General features: G+C 42.6%; 2 protein-coding genes and 1 long non-coding RNA gene across 5 annotated transcripts; 1 reads left to right on the top strand and 2 right to left on the bottom strand.

Annotated features, from left to right (window-relative positions):
• Positions 1-558: 558 nt before the first annotated feature.
• On the bottom strand, positions 559-10,098 carry gpr157 (G protein-coupled receptor 157). The gene is made up of 4 exons (XM_004554226.5): positions 9,316-10,098; positions 4,073-4,286; positions 1,842-2,036; positions 559-1,517 (listed from the first exon to the last, which is right to left on the bottom strand). Exons 1-4 carry the CDS (start codon positions 9,696-9,698, stop codon positions 1,311-1,313), a joined length of 999 nt encoding a protein of 332 aa, XP_004554283.2. The 5' UTR covers positions 9,699-10,098; the 3' UTR covers positions 559-1,310.
• A 113-nt stretch (positions 10,099-10,211) lies between these two features.
• On the bottom strand, positions 10,212-20,192 carry LOC143414281 (uncharacterized). Of its 2 annotated transcripts, none has more exons than XR_013094805.1 (3): positions 20,066-20,192; positions 16,205-16,463; positions 10,212-12,490 (listed from the first exon to the last, which is right to left on the bottom strand). It is a non-coding gene; the product is annotated as an uncharacterized LOC143414281 (long non-coding RNA). The 2 variants fall into 2 exon arrangements; XR_013094806.1 differs by lacking the exon at positions 20,066-20,192 and adding an exon at positions 18,810-18,907.
• Positions 12,956-27,669, top strand: LOC143414279 (uncharacterized). 2 transcript variants are annotated; one of them, XR_013094804.1, is made up of 4 exons: positions 12,956-13,065; positions 26,725-27,001; positions 27,198-27,438; positions 27,613-27,669. XR_013094804.1 is itself a non-coding variant. In XM_076878389.1 (3 exons), exons 1-3 carry the CDS (start codon positions 13,049-13,051, stop codon positions 27,276-27,278), a joined length of 375 nt encoding a protein of 124 aa, XP_076734504.1. In that variant the 5' UTR covers positions 12,956-13,048; the 3' UTR covers positions 27,279-27,669. The 2 variants fall into 2 exon arrangements, 1 of the variants encoding a protein (XP_076734504.1); XM_076878389.1 differs by having other exon boundaries at positions 27,198-27,669.

The raw sequence follows: 27,669 nt of genomic DNA, 5'->3' as shown, positions 1-27,669 counted from the left end.
GCCACAGCGCAAGCCTGTTTTGATAAGAAAATGGATGGATGGAAAACTTTTTAGCTCAAAGAAAACTGTTTATTTGTACAGTTTAAAGCGTATAAAAAGTGCAACTAGAAATAATATGTGGGAACTATCCCCACGCTCCTTTGCATGTGCATAGTAAAGCACAAAGAAAATAAAAATGCTGGAGCAAGTACGCTGTGAATTTTAAACCAATATTTCGAAACTTTGGGAAGTAGAATCAGGGCACCGGGTTCACCCACTCATCATTAGTAATGCATTCAGCCTGCATTTTTAGTCAGGCGAACAAGAGCCACCAGCTCAAAGGAGAAGTGAGGCTCATGAGTGAAGCCTGAGTTTGAAAGAGGAAGGATGACATGTGATTATAGATCATGCAAAAAAAGAAGAAAAAAACAACATAAATTTGACCACGGTGATAGTAATCATGCTAATTATGGTGACACAACAGAAGCTGCCAATCTTATGAAACCGGTGTCTGAAAGATGTTGAAACTAATGCCTTGGGAAATAAGTAAGAGTTTTAAAAGTAAAAGGAGAACAGCAGTTAGAGCAAAGTTGATCATGTATTTATTCCTTTAAATAGAAAATGATGATCATCTACCCAAAAATGTAACAATATAGTATCTCCAGTGAAAGAGAAGTCAAGCTAACAGTTAGAATAATGCACAGCTCTTTAGATGTGAGTAAATGCATTGCTCCTGTCTTTGCTTCAGGAGTAGTGTATTTAGAGCTTCTGGCCACATTTGTTAATGATACAAAAAAGAAAAACACAAAAAATTACAGTATAATTGTGACCTAAAGCGACAAAGCTTTACCTGTTTCTCTGTTGTTTGTAACATAACCGGGCCAACAAAAGTTTCTCCCCAAATTCACAATACTCGGATACTAGAAAAACAAACAACAACAAAAATCCTTCACAGTGTTAACCTGAGTACAGTACATGGTAAGCAGAGCTCCTTCAGACCTCCTTCACTTTCTTTGGAAGGGGAAGTGAAATCATCAACACACACCAACCCAAAGAAAAACCAAACAAAACACTTTACCCATGTGACCTACAGAACAATAAATGCAAATAATGCTTCACCTTATGTGTAAATAACATAAAATCAGGCAGCAACACCCCATCACCCACAGTGCAGACACATGACACAGAAGTGCATGCTCCTGCAGAACCTCAAGAAGCCATCGCACGAGCACTTTGTGTAATGAGGGCTCGAGGTGAAGTAGAGAACTCCTCCTCCCTTCATGTCAGCCTCTTTGCTTTGCCTTCATCTTCTCATTGCACCAAACAAAGTCTCATCTGTCGGCGTGGCCTCGTTCAGTGCTGTCTTCTTCTCTCCGGGCAGTTGCGTCCTGCTCGGGTAGCAGCCTGTGCGGGCGCTGCGCCTCTGCTCGACATTGGGAGCAGGATGTGAGCGCGGCGCAGAGGCGCGTGCGGATCGGCTGAGTGAACAAGACGAACATGACGCAGTTGGCTGCTCCCTGCAAGGTGTTGCCAATCCCCTGTGGGATCAGACGAAAGAGGGGTTTCAGATGAGGGCATCATGATGGCTTATTCCAGAGAAATAAAAAGTCTTTATGAGTTTTGATGGCAAATGCTTGTTTTATCGGTCAATAAAACAACACATTTTCATTTATATCATCGTGTTCATAGTGCGTAAAAATGTTTTATGCACACTTACAGTGGCACTATCATGTAATAAAACAGTCCAAACATCATAAAGGCTTCATTTCATTTTCAAGCCATTTAAAAGGAAAATTTACAGTATTTTGAAAATGCTTTGTTACTTTTTAAAAAGGCAAAAAGAGAAAGAAGCGTAAACTCACGTGCAGCGTGACCAGCGCTGGGTTCTGTCTGACACTTGAGTCGGCTAGCAGCAGGATAAAGCGCACCGTGCTCCAAATGCGTAGGACGATGAAGATGATGGGGATGAGCGTGAGCTTCACATCAGCCATGGAGGAGAAGGAGTGGGCGGGAGGCCTGTTGGCCAAGATGGGACGGTACTCAGAGAGGGCTGCATGCTGCGTCAGAGCATCAAGAGTGAGACCATTAAAAGGAAATAAAGAAAGAGAGAAAATGTGTCATCAAGAACATCAGATAACTTTCACACTACTAGGCAGATATTTGAGGGAGATACAGAAACCCTTTCATTACACTATATCATTTTTGTTTTTTTTTAAAAAACAACAAGCCAAACTGCAGAAACTAAGTACATCCCGCGATTCAGTAGCTTATAGAACCACCTTTAATAGAAGTTGAAGTAATCATTTTCTGTGTGACTTTATCAGTCTCTAATATCATTGTAGAGGGTTTTGGCCCAATCTTCTACACAATGGTGCTTCTGCTCAGTGAGGTTTGTGGGCATTTGTTCATGCACAGCTCTCTTAAGTAAGGTTGGAATCTAGACTTTGACTGGACCTTTGCAGCTGTTCTGTTGGAGATTTGCCTCTGTGCATGAACCTGTTTGGATCAAGCTTTAGCATCCGGACAGATGGCCTCAGATTTGATCCTAGAATACTTTTATACAGAGGAGTTCATGGTTCACTCGGTGACGTCAAGCTGCCAATATCCTGTGGCTGAAAAACAAGCCCAAATCATTACCCATGCACCACTGTGGTTGGTATAACTCGTTAGTGCTGATATGCTGTGTTTGGTTGCAATTGTGCATGTTTGGTGCAACTTTGCATTACTAAGCCGTGGTGCCATGTTCTTTTTTAGAGAAAACGCTTCCTCCTGTTAACCCTTCCTGACAAGCCATATTTGTTCAGTCTTTATTTAATTGTGCTGTCATGAACTTTAACGTTTAACATGTTAACTGAGGCCTGTAGAGTCTCTTGGGGGTTTTTTTGTTGCAGTTTCTCTGAGCATGCACGGTCTGACTTTGGGATGAATATTCTGGGACATTCATTCTTAGGAATACTGGCAGCTGTCATGAGGTGATCCACACCTGCACACTGACAAAACTTCTGCTTTCACAGAGGTGCACACACTTGATGAAGAACCATTATTCCAGTACATTTGATGAGGAATTCCTGGCTGCTACTTACCCTCCTAATTCTTTATGGACGCGGTAATCGTGTGATTAGATTCTCACGCCGTTTCTTCATTTTTGGCCAGTTTTTGTTAAATAACGACATGGAGCTGTATGTTATGCGTTGTTGTTCATCTGGGGTTTTGCTTACTTCATTTTAACCTGCTCAGGACCAGATGATTGTCTTAACATGTCCTGATATGTAAAACTGAACTTTCTTTTTCCCATGACTGAAAGTTTCTGTTAGGATAAAAGTGCAATATAACAAAGAATGATTTCATCCACAGTCTGACTACCTCTGTAGTGTGTTTCATAATAGTTAGCGTGTTAGGGATAAAGTTTCCTGTCATCCTCTAGGGGAAACAAATCAGTTCCTTTAATGCTCAACTGCTGAAAGTCTGAGTCACAGATACAGGAACTGGGATGTATTGATATTCTGTGCATACATTCCTATAGAAGATTTCAGGCTGTGATCAGTATGTTGTTTGGTTGAAATGATTTATGAGCCAGAATGTTTTAAACAAACTGTATTTCCACTTTATGCCCAGGTGATGATTTTAGCTTTCCAAGACTAAATGCAAATAATGACAGGCCAATACATTTTGGGTTTTTCCCCCTGAAGACAACAGTGTCTCTTTCACTCTCTGACTATGATATTAATCATAATGCAGAAGGCAAGAGGGGAAGTTTGAGATCAGCTTTTTAATGAATAAAGAAACTCATTCATGATTCACTCTGTCGACCTGAAAACAGCTGATCACCAGCAGATTTCCAATAAAGGTCAAAGGTTCTGGCTGATTACAGATGAATGTAAATAACAGATCCACTGTGGATCGCTCGTACTGAGTACCGGAGTATTAAGAAGGATGATTTTAATGCTTGGCAGGAAAAAGAGTTGTGTATCTGCAGGTTTGTTGTGGTTCTTAATGTGTAAACAGATTTTTGAACGCAAAGTGACATATTCAAATAGTCACAAAGCTCTGTGTACACATGACTGATGAATGAGGTCCCTGGTGTCCTCCTCACCGCTATGTGGATGTGCCTCTTGATCAGGATGTAGAGGAAAGGGAGGGTGAGGTACGCCAAGAACTCCCAGATCTTTCCAGTCAGCAGCATCCACAGGACCCGGTCTTGAACGTTGATCCTGACCCAGCACCAGCCCACCGACACCTCTGACGCATCGTAACCAATCTTGTTGAGACTCACAGCTGCAATAGTGATGGCCAGAGGAATTCCCCAGCTGGAACACAAAACAAGGGTCCGGAGAGTAAACACAACAGCTCCGAAGGTCAGAGTCACATTTTTAAACTTTTCCACTGGAGGTTTTTATGTAAATGTTTGACGGGCATGACACCAACACTTGCAGCAAAGACATGTGACAGTGTGTGATAGTAATCTTGTGCTTAAGGCTTTTGTGTGTTACATGGTGCAAACTGCAGAGTCACGGCCAGTTCTGTTGTTGAAGAAGATAAAACCACGAAATGAATTCTGCATTGTTTGCAGCGCTCGTTAGTTTCCCGCCCCCCCATGAAGCACTTCTCCTCTTATAACACCACTTTAAAAGGTTACTAGATTTTCATTGCAGTATACACAGCAGCAGACCTTTATAAATACCAAAAAGACAGTGCGTGTGTCTTAGTGTATATAAGCCTCCATAAATGCCTCTGTTGTGTGATCTCCAGTTCATTGCAGTATCTGAGAACTCACAGAGAGATTGTTAGGATGACAACGGCAAACACTGCAGTGAGCCATACCCATGGGTGAAAATGTTCCCGTGTCCAAAAATAGATCAATTAAACGATGGTACATCACAGTGAGTCAACTCGCTAACAATCAGTGAGGACAAATCATTAACGTGCAGAAGGAAAGTGGACAACAAGGATTAAAATGTGTAAAATAAAAAAATAAAACACTACAAGGGGTCGTCACACTGGGAGGCTCTGCATGTTTGATTGCTGTTTTTACAGTGGAAACAGTGAACCACTAAAATAAACACATTTGTTTTAGCTGTTACATTTTTTTTACAAAATTGACATGTTAATAAAGAAATATATCTGAAGCACAAACATGAGTAATGAAATAACTGCTTGTCAATAAAGTGGACACACAGTACTGTGTAAAAATCTTGAGTCACCCCTCATTTTTTTGTATTTTACTTCAGAGGAGCCAGATTTTTTTGGAATTTTTAAAGTACTCTTGAGCAATAGGTCTCCAGGCTTTCTGAGCATCCTCCAAAATTTTTTATTTTTTTTTTGGACATTGGCTGTTTTTTCACCCATTTTCAGTCCGGTCCGTGTACCTGACCATTTTCAGAGGAATGCGTTTTTTGTTGTTTTTTCACTTCTTAAGCTACTTAAAAATAACCTATGAGTCATTCAAGCACAAAAAAAGCACGTGACTCAAGGGATGAAAAAGTGTTGTGTCTACACATAACAGACAAGTTTGCAAAAAAACAAACAAACCCATTTTATATCTTATATATTTTATATCTTTAGGGATGAAAAATGTTTTTATTTCCCAGAGATTTATTAGTAGAAAACTTGACATGGTGCCCCCTTCCCCCTGACTCTTTGGGCTTGAATTGTAAAAAATGAATCTTTCTGGTAGCTCATTGCCCAGACTTTCCTGTAACTATAAAAATTCACCAAAAATGTCCTATTTTTTTTAATTTAGAATCCAAAAATGCATGCCCTCTCAGCATGGTGTGCAGTGTGTCCTTCAAAGAAAATGGGGAAACTGGATGAGTGGAGGACAAAAGAAGAAGTGGCAGGCCTAAAACCTATCTACAGCAGAAGGACAGTGTCTGAAGGTCACATCCTTAAAAACGGGCCTGAGAATGCATCTGGTCCTTCATTTGATTCCTCTACTCTTCACTGAAGCCTCACCAGAAATGGTCTCAATGGAGAGGTGACTGTTAAGAAGACATTTTTAAGGAAGGGAACAAAGTGAAAAAGCCAAAATACACAAGAACTGGAGTGAAAAATCAGTGGCAACATGTCTTATGGAGTGATGAATACAAATATGAAATGTTTGGCTCGTGTCATCTTCAGTATGTGTGGAGGAGGTCAGGAAAGAGTGTCTACACAACATTGAGGGTCAACAGTCATCTAGATCGGAGGCTGTATCATGGTTGGAGCTGCATTTCAGCCAGTGGCGTTGGAGATCTCGTTAAACTGATTAAATTATGAACACAGAAAAGTGCAGGCAGATTTTGATCTGTTATGCAATGCCATCTGAAGAATGTGACTGGCCACAGCTTCGTTTTTCACAACAATAATCTCAAACACCACACCAGTCCAGTAAAAGCATACCTGGATAGAATAACACACAATGGTTCACTATCAATCATGGCTTCCCCAGAGCTGGACCTCAACATTATTAAAGCAGTGTGTGACCATCTAAAGGTGGCCAACATCCAGAGAAGAGCTTTGAATGTCCTTCAAGTAGCCTGGAGAACTATTCCTGAAGACTACTTAAAGAAATTACAAGAAAGCTGCCTAAGACAGCTCAGACTATGGTGAAGAATAAAGGCAGCCATACCTAATATTGACTGTCAAGCTTGTTAGAATTGTATAAGGAGTGGGAGTCCCCACCAAGCATCATTTGAAGGTGAGACCTCCTTTTCTAGCAAATGGTCACTATAGCACATGATGTGAAAAGAAGGCGAGATTAGCTGCTGATTTAAAATGACATAAAGCACCACAGGGAACTGTGCTGTCCCCTCTTCTCTTCACCCTGTACACCTCTGACTTCTGCTACAACTCTGAATTATGCCATATCCAGAAGTTTGCAGACGACACGGCCATCATGGGGTGTATCTGGGATGATCAGGAAGAGGAGTACAGAAGTCTGGTGAGGAACTTGGAGTCACACAAACCACCTGCAACTCAACACCTCAAAGACTAAGGAACTGGTTGTGGACTTTGGGAGGTCCAGAGCAGGTCCACTGCCGGTTCAGATAGAGGGAGAGGAGGTGGAGGTGGTCAACAAGTACAAGTACCTCGGGCTGTGGGTGGACAACAAACTGGACTGGTCATGCAACACAGAGCACCTGTATAAAAAAGGCCAAAGCAGACTTTACTTCCTCAGGAGGCTGAGCTCTTTTAACATCTGCAGGAAGCTCCTGAGGAAGTTTTACCAGTCGGTGGTTGCTGGAGTACTTTTCTATGCTGTGGTGTGCTGGGGGAGCAGCACAGCAAAGAAGGACTCATCCAGGCTGGAGAAACTGATCAGGAGGGCTAGCTCTGTGGTTGGCATGAAGCTGGACACTCTGGTGACAGTGGCAGAGGAAAGGACACTAAAAAAAATTGCTGGACATTATAGACAATGCTGGGCATCCTCTGCACACGACCGTAAACAACCAGAGGAGTCTGTTCAGTGACAGGTTGCTTCTCCCAAAGACAAGAACCAACAGACTTAAAAACTCCTTTGTCCCACACGCCATCAGACTGTTTAACTCCTCTCTGGAGGGGAGAGGGAGGGGAGACAGGAGGACAAAGGAGGGGGGGACAACTAAGCTGTAGTGCCTTTTCACTGTGCAATACTTTTTGTTAATAACCAACGGTGCAATAGACTTCAATACTTGAAATGTGCAATTCCCTTGTATTCTTATTCCTATTTATTCTATTTATCCCTTTTGTATATTCTTTATTTATATGTGTCTCTGTATTTATATATGTGTATATATGGTATTCTGCTCACATTCTGTAACTTCTGTTGGTGCTGTGCTTTGGAAACCGAATTTCCCAGAGGAATCCACCCGAGGGATTAATAAAGTTCTGTCTTTATCTTATCTTATATCTGCATAGTACAGACTCAATTTGATTGATTTTAAGGAATTTTGATAAGAAAAAACAAAAAATGTTTTGTTCTACGGAAGAAAAGAGCAGGGTGGACATGTTGGGGATGTTTTTGACCATGAAACCAGAAAACAATGAATGTGAGGAAGAGGAAGAGTGGGATGAATGAAAAGCTTTGAAAATAAAATATTGTCTTTTTGGCTGTTATTGAACTCATTCATCCACAAATAAATCACCAAAGTTTCAGTAACAGAAATTCTGACAGTATGACTGAATGTTGTCAGTGATACATTTTAAGTTGGGGTGTTTTCTTTTTTCTGTTTTTGCTGGTAGTGAAAAAAAAAAGGCGAGGCACAGTTCAGACGGCGATCTATTGCAGGACAAACACACAGAGACACTCACTAATTCAGAATCACCAGTTAGCCTGACTTGTATGTTTGTGGATGGGAAGCTGGAGCACGCTGGCACGCAGAGAACATGCGTACTCCACACAGGACCCTCGCTCTTTGAGGCAGCAGTGCTAACCACAGCACAAACGTGTAAATGCCTTTTCAGTGAAGTATGTGGAAAATCCCCCATACCTAAATGGTGTTAACAAAATATCGCTTTGAAAGTATTTATTGTATCATTATCTCTTCTAAGTAAACATAAACTTTTTAAAAATACAAATGAGGCAAGGCTTTACAGCCCCCCCTGTAGATCCGCCCCTGAGTTAGGACAACTCTGTAGGCTTGAAGTGTACAAAATAAATGCTTTAAATGACAGAAAAAGTTCTGGTAGCTCATTGCTCAGACTGTCCTGTAATTATAAAGCTGGAAGTTTTTGTTAATTCACAAAAAAGTCCTATTTTATTCATTTAGAATCCAAAATGTGTGCCAGATTGGATTCTTTGCCTGACCATTTCTGACCCCCGGGGCCTTATGTTTGACACCTTTGGTGTAATGGATTTGTAGGGAGTCCCTTATTCAGTGTTCCTATCCAGAGAAACACACACGGAGGATCCAGGTTGTCCTGGTAACACCAGCTGGTGAGAAAACAAGTGAGCACGTGTCATGCATCAGCTGATTTATGAACACTCGTCACGTGAACTGATCCAATAACGCCATGGTTAATATTTGAAAACTCACTAGGTCCCACCGTGATGTCAGCACGTCACCCCGTTATGCGGTGTAACGTCAGGACGTAGCTTGGCAGTAGACTGGAGTTTTGCGCCAACTTTCAGAGTGTTACAAAATAAAGTAGATGCACGTTAAGTGAGCCAAAGCGGTTTGTGTTTGTGGTCTAATTCTCAGTTTAAAGGAGCCGTTTTGAATGTGCAGCTTTTAACAAGTCACTGTTCAAAATCTCAGAAAATATGACGTAAACTCAACTTTGGGGGGGGGGGCAACTGCCGAAATCCCAAGATGCTGCAGGGCGCAGGTACCACCGGAGCAGGTTTAGTAAACAGATAACACTCCGCGGGTTGCTTACCTGACGAGGTGGAACACCAACACGAGGCTGTCAGCGACTCTTTGGTTGGCCCTCACGATGAACACGTACAGGTAAACGGCGATGGCCACGGTCCAGAAGAAGGAGCTGGTGTTGGCGAAAGTGGAAATCGCTCCCTGAGCGACGCACTCCGCCGAGTTTGTGCGGAAGACGCTCCACACTCCGAAGGCGTAGGAGACGGCGGAGAGCCAGTCAGACACCGAGAGGTAAACCAGCAGTTTCCTCGGAGTTGTCCTCAAATCCGACCAAATAATGTAGGTGAGGATAATCAGAGAGGAGCCCAGGAAAGATAGCGCGCACGAGAACAGCACGATCACCTGCTCGAACAGATACACCTCGGTCTGAGTCTGAGTCGCGTTTGCCATCGTGTAGCGCGATCAGGCACGAGCTGCAGTCGTCTCGCGGACACCGCAGTCTCTGTTTGTTTGTAAACACCTTTCTTTTCCCGGCCGAGCGCACTGGTTTTATTCTGGATGTTCCCAGGGGCTCTCCACATTATTTTCCCTTAAGGCCAGGCGACGGTTTAAAAACACTCCGTCCAGTCGAGCCACATGACTTGAAAAAAACAAAACAACAAAAAAAAAATCTTCTACTGCTTTTAAGGGAGTCAAGCAAAACTTTTCACCCAGCTTAAAGCCCTCCTTCCCCGCCGCCCCCTCACCAACCGGAACCCAAAGCAGAAGTTAAGTCAGCTGGTAACCTGCAGGCACTCAAAGGGTCTATTTTTGAGTGTAATTGTCTCAGTTTGTGCTGTCCAGCTTTGACATAAAGTACCGCACACGGCACATGACAGCATGATGAAACCGCTTCCCCATTCCTGTCATGGTTTCGCATAAAAGGATTCGCTGCTCAGGTTAGAAAATGACGTCTGATTTTATTTTAATAACTATTTTGTACATGGAAAAAAAAAGATACACTTCACATAAATATAATCTGGCGCAAGTGCATTGAATAACAAGACGCATTCATTTTTATATAAATGTATGTAGAAGTTGATAAAAAAGTGACTGAATTTTGGCTTCAGAAAGTGCAGTATTGCAAAGTAGGCAATCAAAACACATGAATAGGTGGTGGCACCAAAGCAGAAGTGTCATCAAAGAGCACAGAGGAACTGAATAAATAAAAGCGAAACAAAACATAATTTAAAAGTACATCAGCTGTGAACATGATGGGCAGCAGAAAATTGAAACATTGAAATGTTTTTATTTGAATTATTTGATGATCTTGTAAACTACAGGACATAGATTGCATCTAACAAATATTTTCATGGTTTCACTTCATTCTTCTTTGCAAGGTAAAAAAAAAAAAAAAAAAAAGCATTTAAAATTGTGTATCCAAAACCTCCCTGTATTAATCCTCAGGTATACAAAAAAGGGAAAAAGCTGCAAATGTGTGAAAGTGATTAAATCTGAAGCATGGGTTAAATGACTAGTTATTTAAAACACCCGATCATGAATATAAAAGCCTTCATGGGTGAATTTAAATGTAGACAAAGGACCAATTAATTTTTTAAAGAGTGAATTCACGGTAACTCATCCTGCAGTAAGAGTTGGAATCTCAGCTTTCTGGGGCAATAAGTTCATTTTTAAATAAAAGCATAATTTTGCCTGAAATTACATTTCTATTAGCGACGAGTTCACTGTGCACAGAAATAAAGGAGAAGCTAACAACTAACATCTGGCTTGCCTCCTGTCCCGAGTGCTGATGATTCTTTGGTGGCCTTGTGATTTGCAGTTTACCAAAGAAGTGTGATGTAAAACGGTTTAGAGCCCTCGGAGCGGTGACCTTGTGTCAGAGCAGGACTTTTACTGCTTCTGCATTACTGCAGCCCAGAAAAACCTGCAACCCCCTTGTTTTAGTGTTTGCAGCAGTGCAGCAGAACATTGGGGGTTTTTTTTCTTTGTCTTTTTTCCCTTGCAGACTGCAGCCAACTCGGCATCTGCATTATCGCCTGAATCACACCATCGACAGACAGTTTAAGACACTGTTTTGTATCGAGCATCAACAATAACGGTGAGAGATTCTGAGATAGAGTGGAGAAAAAATCAGAAGAACATCGTGTGTGTGTGTGTGTGTGTGTGTGTGTGTGTGTGTGTGTGTGTGTGTGTGTGTGTGTGTGTGTGTGTGTGTGTGTGAGAAAGCCTAAATTAATGTGCACCTGACTCATCTGCACACATTAGGTCATCTTTGGTCACACAGAAATATTCTCATCATGCACTAAATAAAAAGTGTTCTTTTTTTAAATGTAGTCCAAAGGGCCTTTCTGCAACACTTTTGCATTATTACAAAATTCTTGTGTTAAGTAAGGAAAGAGGAAAATATATAAATCAGTATTTATCTAACTTTATTTATAATGCTCCTTTTCTACAGCAGCAATATGTCACAAATAAAATATCAGGCACATAAATCAAGAATTAATCATATCCACTTTCTTTTTGTTTGTGCGTTACATCCAGAAATATCTATGGAGCAAATTAAATTAAGGGATCAAAAACATGCATTTGCAACTGAAAAAAGTCATAGTAAGCCAAGTTGTATTTTCTGAATGAAAGGGCTTTCGTTTTGTCTCAATGAAAAGGAAAAAAAAGGCAAAGGTTTCACAAATTGGCGCAGCAGCGTTTGATCAAAAGCATGCCGGGAGGTTTGCTTTCAGTCACAAGATGGCAGCAGAAGATCATGATAGTGCAACAGACAGTGTGGAAGTTTGACGCTTTGATCCATTTTCTAAATATTGCGGAGGCCGTGCGCTCGGTCGATCTCTCCTCAGTTAATTCTCTTAGGAGGGTCGAAAACTTACAGTGCCAGCTCCCAGTTTCCTCCCTCTCAGCTGTGATCCCGGGGCTTCTTATTGCGAAGAATTTCTGCGGCAGTATACTTGCTGATTGCTTCATTCTCACTCCTCACAACAACCAGCTAAGACACTGCCAGAGAAACACCCACAGCAGCCGCGTCCAACCACCCGACTCCGGGCTTGCTCTCCCCAGCAGGGTCCTGACTGGTCTTTGGTGCATGTGTCCACCTGCGAGCCTGGCACTGCTGACGCTTTCCATTCCCAGCTTCGTGGTGATGGTGTTGTTGGTGGTTGTTGGAAGGCAGTGGCCTCACACTGAAAGCCCCCCCCCCCTCACCTCGAGGGTGGCGTGGTGCTCTGGCAGCTCTGTAAGAAAGCAGGAGGAAATGTTAGTAGTTGTTCATTAAGTGTATAAGTATAGAGGCCCTTTCTGCTCCCTGACTGAGATTTACACAACTACAACGCACAGACGAGCCCACGTTCCGCTTCATGAAGTGAACCCCCGAGCTTGTTTCCAAACTGATTTCTTGATCTCCTCCTAGCCGGTTTGTGCAGCATCACTTTAAGTGCACACAACTTTGGCAAACACAAACACCCCCGAACTAAGAATAGGCTTGCCATGACTCATGATTTTGCAACAAAAAAGCTCGGTTTGATTTAGCTCTCAACTATTTGTGTGGCTGCCAGCCTTGCTTCTGTTTTTTTTTGGGGGGGGGGTTTATGTCTTTTTTTTTTTGTTTGTTTGTTTGTTTAATGTAATTTTTTTTACCCTAGCTCCATACAGTGCTAGTCTGTGTTTGTGTACCTCAGGGACCACAGCTACAACGCTATCAGTTGCGTTTGCTCGCTGCAGTGCTATTTTGGGCTGGCTGACCGCTCCATACTGTCGTCTCCCTGTGGACACTGCTTTGCTCGCAGGACAGCATGGATACTAGAGACCGGTAGGCACATGCTCTTAAACGAAGGAAGAGAAGACGTTCCGTAGAGGGAGGAACGTCTGGAAAACAAACAGTTTGAATTACATCAACTATCCGCTGTTATTGCTTCTGAATTCTGCAGCAAGGCTATTTGTGGCCCTCTGCGTCGGCTTCTGGTCTATCTTGTGACGTACTTTTTGGTTGTATAACTGGAAATTCCAGCGTTTTTATTTGTGGTTTAAGCATTTTGACCTTTTTGAAATTCTAAGAAAGCACTTTATGACGCTCTGAAGCTTCTTGCCTGAAACAAACACAAAATTTGTATTTGTCAGCGTCTGTCTTCACACACACACACACACATGCACAACTGATGTCCACAGACAAACGCAGAGGTCGCACCTTGACCTGCTTTCACCAAGCAGCTGCATCCTTGTCCCTTTGTGCGTTCGCAGCGAGTTAGATGCCGCCTTCGCTGAGCACATGATGACAGGAATTCCTTCCTGTTCAGACCTTGAGGTAATCCTGATACAGGAACGAAGAATGGCAGGGAAAACAAAACCCTGCCTGCTAAATGAATGGCCGGCCGCCCCACCGCCTCTCACAGCAAACAGCAGTGAGCCTCGACTAACAAGCCTTTCCACAAATGCATTTAAAGCCTCAGGCACGGCTCACCTCTCCTCACAGATTTCCCTATTGTAATATTTCCGTAGTATTGTCCAAACCTGGGGAAAAAAACCCTTTTTTACAAATATTAGTCAGAGGTGTGGATGAATACTGCTCGAGCGGACTTAGTAAGGGATTTAACCGGATAAATAAATGCTGTTTTGTGGTTTAACCTGTTAAGTACATCTTAATTTAGCTGGAGGGGGATGTGTCCAGACGATGCAGCTAACACTAAATTTTTGTTATTATCACCACATCTGCACAAGCTAAATGAAAAGATAACAATAACGCTTTTCATCGAGTGTTTTCTTTTTTTAGCGTTTTGCTTATTGTGCGTTTTATCTTTGTTGTGGCAAATTAATTGCACTCGGTGTGCACAGGGAGGTGGAGGAAGTGCACAACACGAACAAAATTGCATCTCATTTTCACGTGTGCATTGTTAGTGATATCAGGTTTTTTCATACTTATTATTTCACACCACTCATATCGCAGTATGAGTTGTTTTCTAAATTAATCGACTGTCATCTAACAAAATAAAACCTTGACAGTAAAGATTTGGGGGAAAAAGTGTTTTGGTATTTTTTGGAAGATCAAAACAAAATCATTAATGTTTAATTATTATAAACAAATTAAAGTCTTTTAAAAAATATTTAAAGTTTTATTTTATATTCCCTTAAAAATACCCTTGTGAAACTAAACATTTTTATTGTCCTTTTTGATCCAATATGTATTTTCCTGTTGCTAAATTATGATTTTTATTTATTTATTTATTTTTAATTTGAAAAGGAAAACCGTGAAAGCTAATGTAAATGAACAAGCCTGGTTTAAGATGTTAACGTGTCATCGATGGCTTGTAAGAGAGCATCATTTGGTCCTTTGTGGTGTAACTAAAAGCTTTAAATATCAGATTAAAATTGACTCGTAAAAACACACACACACAAAAACACAAAAAGATTTGTGTTAGTGTTAGACGTGTGTAATCTGGAGTGTCAAACGTAACATTGCACATGGTGCACATAGTGTTTGCCTCAGAATAGCTTTTGTTTAAATAACCGTGGGACTCTGTAGGTCTACAGTTTCTGACATATTCAGCCTCCAGGCAACAATTTTCCCCAGCAACACTTCACCAAAACACACACACACACACACACACGTGTACAAACCCCAGGCTGGCCTATACTTCCTCATCATGGTGGATCCCTCTGCTGTCAGGCCTCACGATGTGTAATCCAAACGAGAGAGAAAAAAAATCACATTCACCCACTTTACCTCACTTCCCCGTTTCTCCTCATGTCACTGCTGCACATTTCTTGGTTGATCAACGCTTCCACAAACCTAATCATCTGATGGCAAACAGTGACATCAGTATGTACTGAAGGGCCGTGCTGCTGAGCAGTTTAACACATGCACAACACGCTCACATCGGCATACATGACATGCGAGCTTAGCCTCTCGTAGTCTTTTTTTTTTTAAACTTTTATTTTTAGAACAATTTTAAAGCATATTTGGGTTTGAGCTAAATGAATCTACACGCCAAACTGCAGTGTGTTAATAATTAAATAGAACGGAGTCTCACACTCAGCTTGCACTACCCCTGGTTGCCAGAGAGAGGGGAAAAAAAGAGTTTCCCCAGTAACTATCTTCCTGCTTGACCACACACAACTAAAATACACAGATCATAGCGTGTTGGACACTAAATGATTATCACCTGAGTTCTCGGGTGATTAATGTATTTGAGTTTTTACCGGCCTGCATGAGTTTTTACAGTAGGGTTTATCAGTGCTGTGTGATAATGTGTGCCAGCGTGGACAGACTGGCCTTCGTTTATCTGCTTCTCTGTGTACACTGTTCCTAATCTCATTTCGCTTCCTGACTGACATGCTGATGACACTTGTCTTCTGAGAACCAGGGCCGCTCGAATCGTCTGTCACACCGTCTAGTCGCAAACTCGAATCAGATCCCGCTAGATACAAATCACTTCTGAGAAACGAGGACCTGTTATAAAGCCTTTCGCTCTCGGCTCTCTTGGGGCTTTTCAGGAGGGGAAAGATGCGGCCTGCTGGGTCTCCTGTTGGAAAACTGGCTTTCATTATGAATACCAGAGAAAACAATAACAAAAACAGCTGCCCTTCTCCGTGAGGATCAAGACGAGATGATGAAAGGGTCACTCATCCTGCCACTGTGCAACTGGGTACTGTGTTTGGGTGTATCATAGCTTTCGCTAACCTTTTGTGTAGTCACCATGGGATTAAGCCAGCATCAAAACTCAAGCTTGGACGCTTCTACTACTTGCAGTGGCTTAAATTATCGTTTTCTAGTTTAGATTTACAGGCTGATCTGAAGGCCTCAGCCTGGCATCATTTTAATTCCCCTGAACTAGTTGGTGTTTCTGAAAATTTCACTCAGTTTCAGCAGAAGTGCACAGGTCCTCAGAAGTGTTCAGCTGTAGCATTGTTGTGTATGTCAGAGGCATCTGTTTACACACAGTTTGGACACTCACCAGTTAGCCAGGCAGCAGCAGAGGTCCACCATCCAGCGTGATCTCCAGCGGGTGCACTCAACGTGTTGGCATCAACAGGAGTCTGTTCACGGGCTCTCCCGATGTGTGGGTCACTTCACTCTGGAAAAACTTTTGACCACCAGCCTCTTGCCTCTCCTCCTGTGGCTGCCTCTCTCTCTCTCTGTCTGTTCAGTCAGGCAGTACAACAAGTCAAGGCATGTTCCAACACGCCACCAACAGCCGGGCTGGATGTATGAGCCTGCACAGGGGGAGGAGCAGAGGATCAGAGAGGGGGGAAACCCAGAAAAGACCCAGCATGACTCAGCCTGCTTCGGTCAGTTAGCATAGCTTTCAGTCTGAGCACTTTAACACATGAGTTAGTCTTCGAAGGTGCATTATGACTTATTCTGTGTGACATGCTTAAGTCATTTAAGTCAGAAGCAGAGATGAGGAGATGCTCTAATGGGTGACGACTGCTGAAAATGTGTTAGACAGAGGAGCGCTTTTTTAAAAAACTGCTCTGACTTCCTGGCCCACGTCTGGCTGCAGGCGGTGACTGCTTTGTCTTTTCACTTTCTGTGTCCTGCCGGTGGAAGCAGCTCAAAATGTCTCTGTCCCAACCTCCCAGTCTTTGTCAGCTGAAGCTGAATTTAGATTCAAGTAGATGAAATGTCTTTTACAGAGCTGTTGTTCACCCATGCTCTTATTAGCAGTTAGTCCTACTTAATCTTTAGCACAGAAGAACAAATAGTTTATAGCATACTAATAAAAGGTGCTGATTCATTAAATCTTCGTTGGGTTTTTTGTTTTGTTTTTTCCAGTAACTCAGCGGGTCACATCAATTACAGATGAAGTCCGTCGGCATGAATTATGAAACTGCAAAAAATCACAGAGAACGCATCAGCAAAGATATGAAACGCTGTGAAAATTAATTGCTTCCTGGAAAAGTGACATTTTTTAGTGAAATCAAAATTTCTAAACTGTTTATTAATGCAGCGAGAAAAGAAAAGGTGCAGTATACAAGTGTGCTTTACGTGTCCATTTATCTGCTGACACATTAAACTGCATTAAATGTGCAGAATCATCAGCATCCATGAGTGCTAATTATTCAAACCTGCTTTGCTGTTAGCTGGGTTTTTTTTTTTTCTGTTACTAGAGCAGGCCTGATGCCGGTTCATCACTGCTGTAGTGGAAGTTGATCACTAGGCAGATTCTGGGAACAGCGGTAGGAGCCAGCTCAGCAAAACTCACCTGCTACTATATGGTCTGAGTTTGGCTGCCTGAGCATCTCTGAAGCTGCACTGTACATCAGTGCTGCTGCTCTTCACTGCAGCCTGTCAACAGACTGATGACCTTATCAATGAAAGAGCAAAGTCACCGTGATGTTACGCCCTGAAAGAGCTCAAAGCACTTTTGGCTCGGCTCGGAGCCTCGTCTTTGCCCACCCCTTAACAGCAACTAGAGAGGCAGCTTTGTAAAAGAGCAGACGAGGTTCATTTTCCTGCCGTTAGCTGCCTTAATTTATTGGAAGTGGTGTTGCGGCACCGCACAGAAGTATTTTCACAAAGTGCCGGCAGTAGTTTCACCAACTGACTTGGCTGATAATTTATGCAATTTACTCATGAGTGAAATATGGGTATCCGCCGACGTAGCCCCGCTTACTGGAACGTATCCCTGCACTTCAGTACAGAACTGTAGTTATTCATCCTCCTACCTGCAACAGACTGCAGCTGAAGCCTGAGATTTGCATCTGTGTCAGTTTGGGATGGGGGGGTGGGAGAAGGAACCCCTAGCCCGGCAAGTTCAAAGCTTGCTGCATTGATTACATCATCGGAACTGGAGTGCTGGAACGGGACAATGCACCATCAGAGGGGAGGGAGGGGGGGCAATCGGCTAATCTCACCAGTGCCTCCCTGTGGTGCTCCATGGGCAGTGTGTGGGGGTAGGGGAGGTTGGGGGTGGGGGGGTCTTTCCCTCTCGCTCTCTCTGCCTCTGTCTCTAAGCTCAGCACAGTCCAGCACATTGCAGGACGGCCTGCTCTGCCATGCAGGGTCATGTGACATCAGGACTGTCTGAGATTTTCTGAGAGGGAATGATGCTCTTTGGTGTATTTCCTCCTCTGTGTGTGTGTGTGCGCGTGTGTGTGCGTGTGTGTGTGTGCGCACTCTTGCATGTGTGCCATTACAGGCCAGCACTGCAGGAACTCAGCTGCTGCAGGACACTGCAGGATTGCTGTTCTGCTGCTGGCTCTCTGTCTCCTGCTTCTCTCTCTCTCCTTTCTATATTCACTCAAGCAAATTGCTCAAGGAGGATGGTGAGAGCATGTGCTGCATACTTTTTCAGCAGGGACGGAGGGGTGGGGGGTGCGTGGCTGAGAGAGAGAGGAGGAGGAGGAGGGGGCAGAATCACAGAGGTGCAAAGCATGCCGGTGAGGCGCTCTGCTGGGCAACTGTACCTCTGAGAGAGACTACAGTAGAGAAATTGGAGATGAGGAAAGAGGAGGAGGAGAAGGAGAGAAGGTGGGAGGTGGGGGGAGGGCAGAAGCGAGGTGCAAGGAACATCAGGTGAGTGCGGCAGTTCCCTTCGCTGGCAGTGTAGCACCCACCCTCAGAGAAAGTGTGAGCAGGAGAACTGCAGATGTTCCGAGATGATGTCAAGCTCCGGATGTAGCACAGACCCTTTAGTACAGTTTGTGATCATCATTGTGCCCGTCTGTCTGCAGTGGGGAGAAACAGAAAGTCCAGAGAAACGCCTTGGACTCCAGCCTCACCAAACTGACAATGCAGGGCCGGCTTTTTCAAGGTCTTAGCACAGTTACCCGAGGTGAACTCCGAGCTGACCGTGTAGCCAAGTGAATTCACCATTCACACCTTCCATACTGGTTTCCAAGCATTTGTAATACTTTGACTTTTATAAGAAGCTTTAACCCCCATAAACAATTTATACATTGTTTCTGAAACAGAGATGCTGCAATGAAACAAAAGTAGCAACGTCTTCTTTTAGAGCAAAGTTGCTGAAATATTGCTGCTGCAACGATAGAAAAGACTGGTCCTGCTCTAGGACGTCTTTTAAAAGACTAAAACTTAATATCTAAATGAAACAGAAAGCATTCATCTTCCACAGTTTAGTGCCAAAGTCTCTACAGAGTAGCACTCTGATGTGAAATCCCCTTATAGGATGGCAGAAAAGTCCCAGTAACTACAGCACAACTTCATGACTGCACCACAGCTCCCCTGTCCCAAACAGGCCACTGTAGCCTCATTCTCATTTCCCCATTTAGCACTCAGACACTCACACAGTCCAAGATCCCTGAAAAATCCTTCTCACCAGTTCCCAGCATCATACTTGCAATGAAAACACGTTGGTTAACATAAATGCACAGCTAGCCGAGAAAAGTAGAGCTCAGGCTGCCTGTCGTCTTCTTAAAAGCTAGGTCAGCAAAGATGAAACTCTCCACTGGTGTGGAGAACTCTGCATCCTGGTGAGTTTTTTTTGTCCTTGTGTCAAATAGCGAGTCCTCTGGACCAGCCGCTATCTGACACGCTGGCTGCTATTTCCAGCCTGTACCATGTGTTAAACATGGATGAGGGAGCAGTGGAGCCTGACTGCTAACTGACTGGTTTTCTGGCAGACTGCTGCCTGGTTTAATGCTGGTGCAGAGGAGGCTGAAACTGATGAGACAGAAGCTGCCAGGAGCTCTAACACTGCAGGCATGCACACCGACATACACATATCAACTCCTGCAAGGCTCGTTTAATAATAATAATAATTAAAAAAAGTATACAAACCTAGAGAAAGAAGAGCCCATCATAGAAGAAGGCAAACAAGTTAAATAAGACTAGAGAGGAAAGGAAGGTATACCTACGGACCAGCCTCTGACCGCATCTCTCACACAGGAAGGAGAGGAGGAAAACTTCTCTGCACTCACTCTGAGCCTCCTGGTTGCTGGTGATGTGCTTTCATGGCGCGGCAAACTTGACTGCAGCATTGCCTCCTGAACAGAATGACATTGTTTGCTCTCTCGCTCTCCCTCTCTCTCTCTCTTCCTTTCTCCTCCTCCTCTTCCTCCTCCTGTACACGCTTGCTCCCCCTCCTCTTCTTTGCACGCTTGCTGGCAGCATAAACTGCACAGCTCAGCAGTGTTCCCCCACTGCCGCAGCAGATCCTGCATGAGCTCTGCGTATCTGAGTGGGATGGGACTTTTAAAGGGGAACGCAACCTCCAGGGTCAGTGTGTGTGTTTGTGTGTGTGTGTGTGTGTGCGCTTATCCTCAGTCTGCCCTCCTCTCCTCCATGTACCCCCTCAGCAAACCTTCCTCCTCGTCGACACCCCCGGGAATCATCAGTGTAAAGGACTCCTCACAGGAGAGACCCCCCCCACCCCCACCTACACGCCTCCCCACCACCCCCTCCGCCGCACACATAACTCGCCATCCTCTTTTATTCGTTTTCACACCACAGCAAAAGCTGCTTTGAGATATGAGGGTGCTCAAAACCTCAATGAGGAACTGTCCCTGCTCCACGCAGAGGCCATCTCCCCCTTGTCACAGTATCCAAAATCACTGAAATCCAATTTCCTCATAAACACACACACACACAAAAATAAAAATAAAAATCTGGGAGGATGTCCTCAGGTATGGTTTGAAAAATGATGACGTTTAAAGAATGTTTAATTAATCTGAGATCACTAAATGTGAAGCCGTTTGAGTGAATTAGGAAAATCAGTGCTTTTAAATCAAATTTGTCATCTGGTTTTATTGGGGGAAAAGTTGCGTGATTTATTATAATCTAACCAGTAACTAAGAGCAATTTTTCAAGCCAGTACATAAACACAAAGCACACCAAATGCGTATGGGAAACGGTGTCTCCAGGCATTATGATGAATGAGTAATAATCACACAGGCAGTAAATTAATGCATTCATTTCAGAGCTCCCCCTCTCTCTCTCAAAGTTGTACAGTTCTTCTAGGTACAACATTTCCTTCGGTAAAATGTCCTTAATCTGCAATCCCTAATACCTACCTTTCATTACCCAAGATGCACTGCTCCACTGGTGCTATTCTGCAGTGCGCTAAAATATAGAAATATCTTGACCAACCGAATTTGTCTCTTGTGCGTTGCACAACTCTGTGAGAGTGAGATCATCCATCATTCAGTCAGACATTGAGGTTGAACTTCTCTTTTTGCACTCCTTATGGAAATGCGCCTGGTGTTACACTTCCCGGCTTTCAGCGATGACATTTGCAGCGCGCTGCACGGGCAGTGTACAGATAATGGTGCTTCTGTTTGAAAGCGTTTCGAGGCATCAGCGTCTTGGCTGTTCTCTGCAGCAGTGCAGCGCTGTCTGCTTCCAACTGCAGCAGCAAGTTTTTGTTTTTTTTTCCTCTCTCCTCCAATATGACTTGGGCCCCAAGTTGCACCCCGTGATCCCACATTTTGTGGAGGAGAATGAGGAGAACTGCATACATCTCACGTTAACCTTGACTCTGTGCACTCAAAGGTTATGTGTAGCAGTTTTAAGCATATTAGAGAGTGTGTGTGTGTATTATATGAAAGGATTCTCGTTAATTTGCCTGTATCCTCTGCTTTTATTAAGACACAGTTATTTGCACAGATTGCTGAATCAGCAAAATTCATGTAATGCAATATTGGGAATCAGCTGCTGATATCAGTCAGTGTCCATATCTGCATCAGACGAGCACTGTTATCCATCAGCTATGGGCAAGCACTCTCTGCATGTACCATCTGCATTCAGTGCTGCAGTTGCATCAGTCTGCTGATCCTCGCAGCATCCATCCTCTCGTCTGTACTCACTGACACCGGGGAAAATGCCCCTGCTGGCATATCTCTCACATACCCCACGCCATTTTCAGTAATGGCATCCCTTATAATGAATAAGCCATGAGGAGGGGCCCTTTTACATGTCCTATTAGATTACCTCTGTATGCTTTACCTGGCTACTGTCACTTCATCGCCTTTGCTTCTCCACTTGACTTAATATTCTCTGACACTGTCCCAGCCAAGGACACAGTGGGTAAATATTTGTAAAGCCTCACAGATTATGTGAGCGTATAAATTCAAAGTTGTTTCATCTATTCGGTATGCTTAGTTCAGTGGACGTGTGAATACACTCTTGCAGAAGACTTAATCAATTTTAGCAACTAATTGCCTTTTTGGTTCTTTGTGCCACAGCAGCCGGTCGTCTTTTAGTAATTCTTTGACTAAACTGAGGTTAACGCTAAACCGTGAGAATAAAGGTTATCTGTCAAGTATCTTGACTCCCGCAAATAATGGAGAAGGCTGTAACGCTTGCCTGGTGAGTTTACGTGCGGCTTTTTTTTTTTTCTTTCTTTTTGCCATTCATAGCTCATTCCTCAGCTTCATTGATCTGTCCGGAAAAGATAATAGACACATTGATTCACAAGCTCAGCAGCCTGCTTGGTTTACACATCAGTTCAGAGTAATTCTCAGTAGTCCTTAGTCAAAAAGCAGAATTGCCTTGACTGAGGACAGACTTCTTTTGAAGGTGTAGATTTACCATCTTTTCTGTGAACACCTTGTTTCGTTTGGTTTTTACAGCACAGCAAAATTCTGAGCATCTGACAAGATGCAGCAAAAAAATAAATAAAAAATACAGAAATCTGGAGCGTAGTTGGAGTTGAATGCTATGTTAGAGGGTTTTAAGGTGGCGTAGGAAATGTGACATTGCTGATGAAAACTGGACTCAGGAAGGAGGTTGAGGCGAGCTGGCAAAAATCTCTGCTCACTTCAGTCAGTCAGTCTTACGGAGATGGACTGAATGCAGCGTTCCTGACTTCGTAGAATAAGGTGGTGTGTTTGACTGCACCAGTGCTTCTTTGCTGACCTCATTTTGTAAAGCTGATGAGATTCCTCCCAAGGCCAAGTCGAGTGAAAAAGACACTGTTAATGACACAACAGATCAAATGTGGTTATACTGGAAGGACTGTAAGCACGCAGAGGGACAAACACACTGTGAAGTGTGAATTCCCGGCGAGTGGAGCGGTCCAAGATATCTTTTATTTCCTGATACGGATTTTGAAAGAATCTCTTACAGTATTACTAACCCCCTGATATTAAAGATCCCGATTTGAAGGCCGAGCTTGATATGTGAAACATATGAAGTGCAGGGTGTCATCAGTTTCTCCCTCAGTATGAGAGAGATGGTAGTACAGGGCTGTGATGGATTGATATAATAGCGAGAGGCTGAACTTGTGACAGCTGGCTGCTCTGTTGTGAATGAGCGGCAGCTCTGTCAGCTGTCAGTGTCAGCACCAGCCAGTCTGCTCTCTACACTGGCGCTGGAGCAAAGCATAATGCCCACATCAGCCTTAAGAGGGAGAGACTGCAGCTGGAAAGTCTCGATTAAGCTCTCATACAGCTATAATAATTTCAAGCATGCCCGTGAACAACCCAGTTTCCGTAAGATCTGGCATGCCACGCAGAATGTAAATAAAAACAGATTGCAGTGATCTGTTTAACTGAAAATACCTCAAAGAGCACATCAGATACTGAAACTAAGATAAAACACACATGATGTTGCACTATTTAACAACTAATTACGTTTATAAGATTAAGAAATGAGCATCTTGTGAGGCTGATCTATTTAACCTGTATGTAATCGGGCACTTTAATATTCTCATTGAGAATGAAGGTGAATTCACAAGAATACAATCAGCAGGCACAAACAAGAGAACAGAAGAACAAAGAATGAAGAAAACCATTAGTAATATAGTTTTAAGATCTCAAAATTGGTCCCTATTTCGAAGCCAGTTTGGAGATTGTGTGAAATATAGTAACTGTATCAAGGTTAGTGTAAACAAGTTAAGTATTTATTGGATTATGAGCTGAGTTTAGTTTATTTAGCTTGAAAAAGACAAGAGATGCGAGGTAGTTTGGAAGCGTCAAAGGCTTCATAATGTGACAATAAGGTGTCTGTTTACTCTTCGCTGTAAGGAAACACGCCCATCCTCTTGGTACAGTAAAAAACAAGGAGTGTGAAATTTGTGGTTAGTGATTAAAAAAAAATAGGGTTTAACTGCTAGAGTGTGGATGGGGTAGCAGGATGACACAGAACACGTCCTTAACTTCCAAACAAATCTTATTTGATACGTGAGTTTTTGAGACTTCTACACCATCAGACCTCTCAAACCTAAATAAATTGCACAATACATTTTAAGCAAATACCAGTTGTAGCAAATGTGGTACAAATTAAAACTCATGTATACTAATTCAGATCTATTTTTTAAACCTTTGTTAGAAGGTCCAATAAATACTCCATTAAAAAAAAAGATATGGCATTCGTTTCATGGTTCAGGCTTTAAAGGGTTAACATCCAGCACTCCTTCGAAGAGTGTGTGGGCAAATCATGCTTCTCAGTGTGAAATTGCTAATAACTTGGGGATTTCATCATCTTTGTTACACATAATTTAAAAAAAAATCCAAAGAAGCTTTTCTCTCTCTATCCACTGAACGAATGGCAGTGAAAGCTCTACTGGGGGCACAGGTTTGGGGACACACAAGGTGTTGAATCATGTGATGAAATAAGAGCAGGTCTTGCTTATTTCAGCATGAAAATACCAGACCTGAGTCTGCACACCAGCGTAACACAATGTGCTGTTTAAAGAAGAGCCAATGCCTCTTAAGTAGTATTAAACATGCCCCGTCCCCAGATGTTAATCAGACTCTCATTATTATTATTATTATTATTTTTACTAACTTCAATTGTCTGAACTTTTCAAGTTTCTGTTTGATTGCCATATTTTTAAGACAAACAAAAATAAAATACATGGATTTTTTTTTGGGGGGGGGTTACCATTTGACTGTCTTTGAGAAAAAAAATAAAACAAAAAAAAGCAATGTCATGTAAATGCCTAAAATTCATACCTGTAAATATAACATTTCACAACTAAATTTCTATATTTCTTTATGGGAAGAAATTAAAGAAGCTGACACAAAAACATCACCATGAAATCATCCTAACATCCTGTGTTGGTGACGTTATGATTGTCCTCTTTGAGACACTGTTGTCTTCATGTTTTTGAACAAAACCAATGGGTGTCCATAATTATGTGTGCGTGTCCTGTTCATCTTGCATGCAGCCTGTTGGTGTGGTCTTTTTTTCACTTGTTTTGTGCTGGACTATATTCTGCCTTCCCGGTTTTTGGAGGAGCGCTCCATATCCTCCATAACAAGTGTGTCATATAGAGATCTGTGCTGTCTCTTGGCCTACATTCACTATTGCCATTTGTTACTGCCACAAACAGGTAACACAAAGGGACAAAGATATATAATATATAGGTTCCTCCAGAGTGGCCTGTTGATGTGTTTATCTGCCTGCGACCCATTTTAGCAGCAGAAGCAGGGGCAGAGGCTCCGGGGTGATTCGTCACATTTTCACTGTCTTCACCAAAAGAAATCCACGGCTAAACGAGTGAGTGTTAAACAGAAAAAGCCCGACTCAAAATCAGAGGTAGTCTAGGAGGAAGAAAGGTTAACATTATTTTTACTGATGGCTTTCATTTATACTGCTTTTAGTCTGCTTTTTTTTTTTTTTTTTGTTAAATTTTATAGCTACACCGAATTAAATCGACATTATACACAATTTTAATTACAGCGCATTACTCCCACTTCATGTGTACTATTGATAAAAACTCCACACTCATTTCAAGTCTGCAACAGTTAGTGTTCTTTAAAGTGTACACAAATTAAATAAACGAATTGAAAAACAACCAAAAATTCATTGCTTGCTTGTCTGCTTTCCCAGTTCTTCCCATTTCTGAGCCTGCTTGTAGTGCTCAGCTGCAATCCCTGATGAAAATCTTCAAAATGAATCATGGACATATAGTTTTTTTTTTTTTTTAATAATAAAATTGGATCAGCAATTTTCTGAAACAGATGGGACTGTAGTTTTTTACTCAAACAGGAGTAAGCACCGGATATTTGGAAACTATTTTCATCCACAGATTAATTAACATTTGGTATTTCTGGCAGCCTAACACTGCATGTGCGCCTGAATTCATTTCTTTGGTTTTTTTGTGACCGTTGTAGAGACAATAAAAGTGTGGCTCGTGTTTTATGACAATGAACGCCTATGGCTCAGAGGAACGCTGGACCCTCTTAACACACATGCAGTAGTTGGATTAAATTGTTGCTTTTTTCCCCCTCAACAGTAAAGGAAATTTAAAATATCCCCAACAATGATTTAAATACGGAGCATCACATTAATATTGTCTTTAAGCTTTGCCTGAAAACTCGTCATTATTGTCTTCGCTTAATGAGTCAATATCTTGCGTTACAGTGAACACAGCTTTGATATTTAATTGTATATTTTTATCTACAACTATTGCACACTGCTAACAACCTGACAGCATAAGGATGTTATAACACCTTCATCCACTGTAGGCTTTATTCATGCCATCCATTATTTTATGCACCTGATGAGCCAGATTAGAAAATATGGTTTCATTTCACTGATTCGTGTTTATAATTTCTTGCCATGTAGATGTCTGCCTGTCAGGAAAGAGTTGCCGCTGCAGATTTCCAAATTGGATGGATACCATGCTGAGCTCGTGGATGCATGCTTGCCTTATGGAGGCAGCCAGGAGAGCCTTAACCACGCGAGAGTCTGCTCCTGCCATCTGCCGAACCGCTGTGTGACTGATGAGAAGGGCTGGTGCGTGTCCTGGATACTTTCTAATGAGCAGTGTGAGCTAATGCCGGCCTACACCTCATCAGACACCGGTCACTTGCAGGCTTTATCTCCAGTTGGGATGCGCACGGTGAGTTTTGCGTCTAGCACCAAACATGCACAGCAAATATTTCTGAGATTAATTTCTGATGAATACACTAATCAGTTATTCAAATATCCCCTAGGATGAAATGGTTACCTTAGAATAATGCAGATCTGTCTGCAGTTACTGCAGTAACCCTCTGGCTGAGCTTATTTTGTTGAGAAAAACACCATTTAATCTGCAGATCACCCAGGAAGGCTATCATCCACCTGGGACCCCTCCCCGGAGGTGTGCCGTTCCACTGCTGATTGCCTCTCTGTTTTAGCAGCAATGCACCATTCAAGTCTGCAGGCAACTTGACAAATGAGCAGCGACCTGAGCAGAGGGGATGCTTATACTGCACCACACATCCTGTCCCATCCACAGCCTCGCGTCCCGCAGTGGTTCACCTTTCCCAGCCGATGCCCTTTCCTTATTGTAACGCTGTAAGTCACACATGTAGAGTACATACTTAAATTCATGCTTGCTGATTCACGTACACACAAAGACGCTGCTTAAAGAGCGTGTAAGTGATCAGAAGCCTATGTATTTTCTATTCTTTCTTCTTCATATATGCTAGGCTGCCCAAATTGATCGTGTAATTTTTCATCATTTGGCAGAAAATGATAAACTGGAACTGGAACGTAAGCACATAAAAATAAAACATTTTCCCCAAA

The sequence above is a fragment of the Maylandia zebra genome, linkage group LG20, assembly GCF_041146795.1.
Source record: "Maylandia zebra isolate NMK-2024a linkage group LG20, Mzebra_GT3a, whole genome shotgun sequence".
NCBI lineage: Eukaryota > Metazoa > Chordata > Actinopteri > Cichliformes > Cichlidae > Maylandia > Maylandia zebra.
This window is presented reverse-complemented; position numbering and strand designations above follow the sequence as displayed.

What these genes read in the sequence shown, in the direction of transcription:
- LOC143414279 (XM_076878389.1), top strand. An exon ending in CTCCAGTTGGGATGCGCACG is followed by an intron (nt 27,002 to 27,197) that starts GTGAGTTTTGCG and finishes TTTAATCTGCAG; the next exon opens with ATCACCCAGGAAGGCTATCA.
- gpr157 (XM_004554226.5), bottom strand. Translation starts at nt 9,698, where the DNA reads ATGGCAAACGCGACTCAGACTCAGACCGAGGTGTATCTGTTCGAGCAG. An exon ending in TTGGTGTTCCACCTCGTCAG is followed by an intron (nt 4,287 to 9,315) that starts GTAAGCAACCCG and finishes TTTGTGTTCCAG; the next exon opens with CTGGGGAATTCCTCTGGCCA. An exon ending in AGAGGCACATCCACATAGCG is followed by an intron (nt 2,037 to 4,072) that starts GTGAGGAGGACA and finishes GCTCTGACGCAG; the next exon opens with CATGCAGCCCTCTCTGAGTA.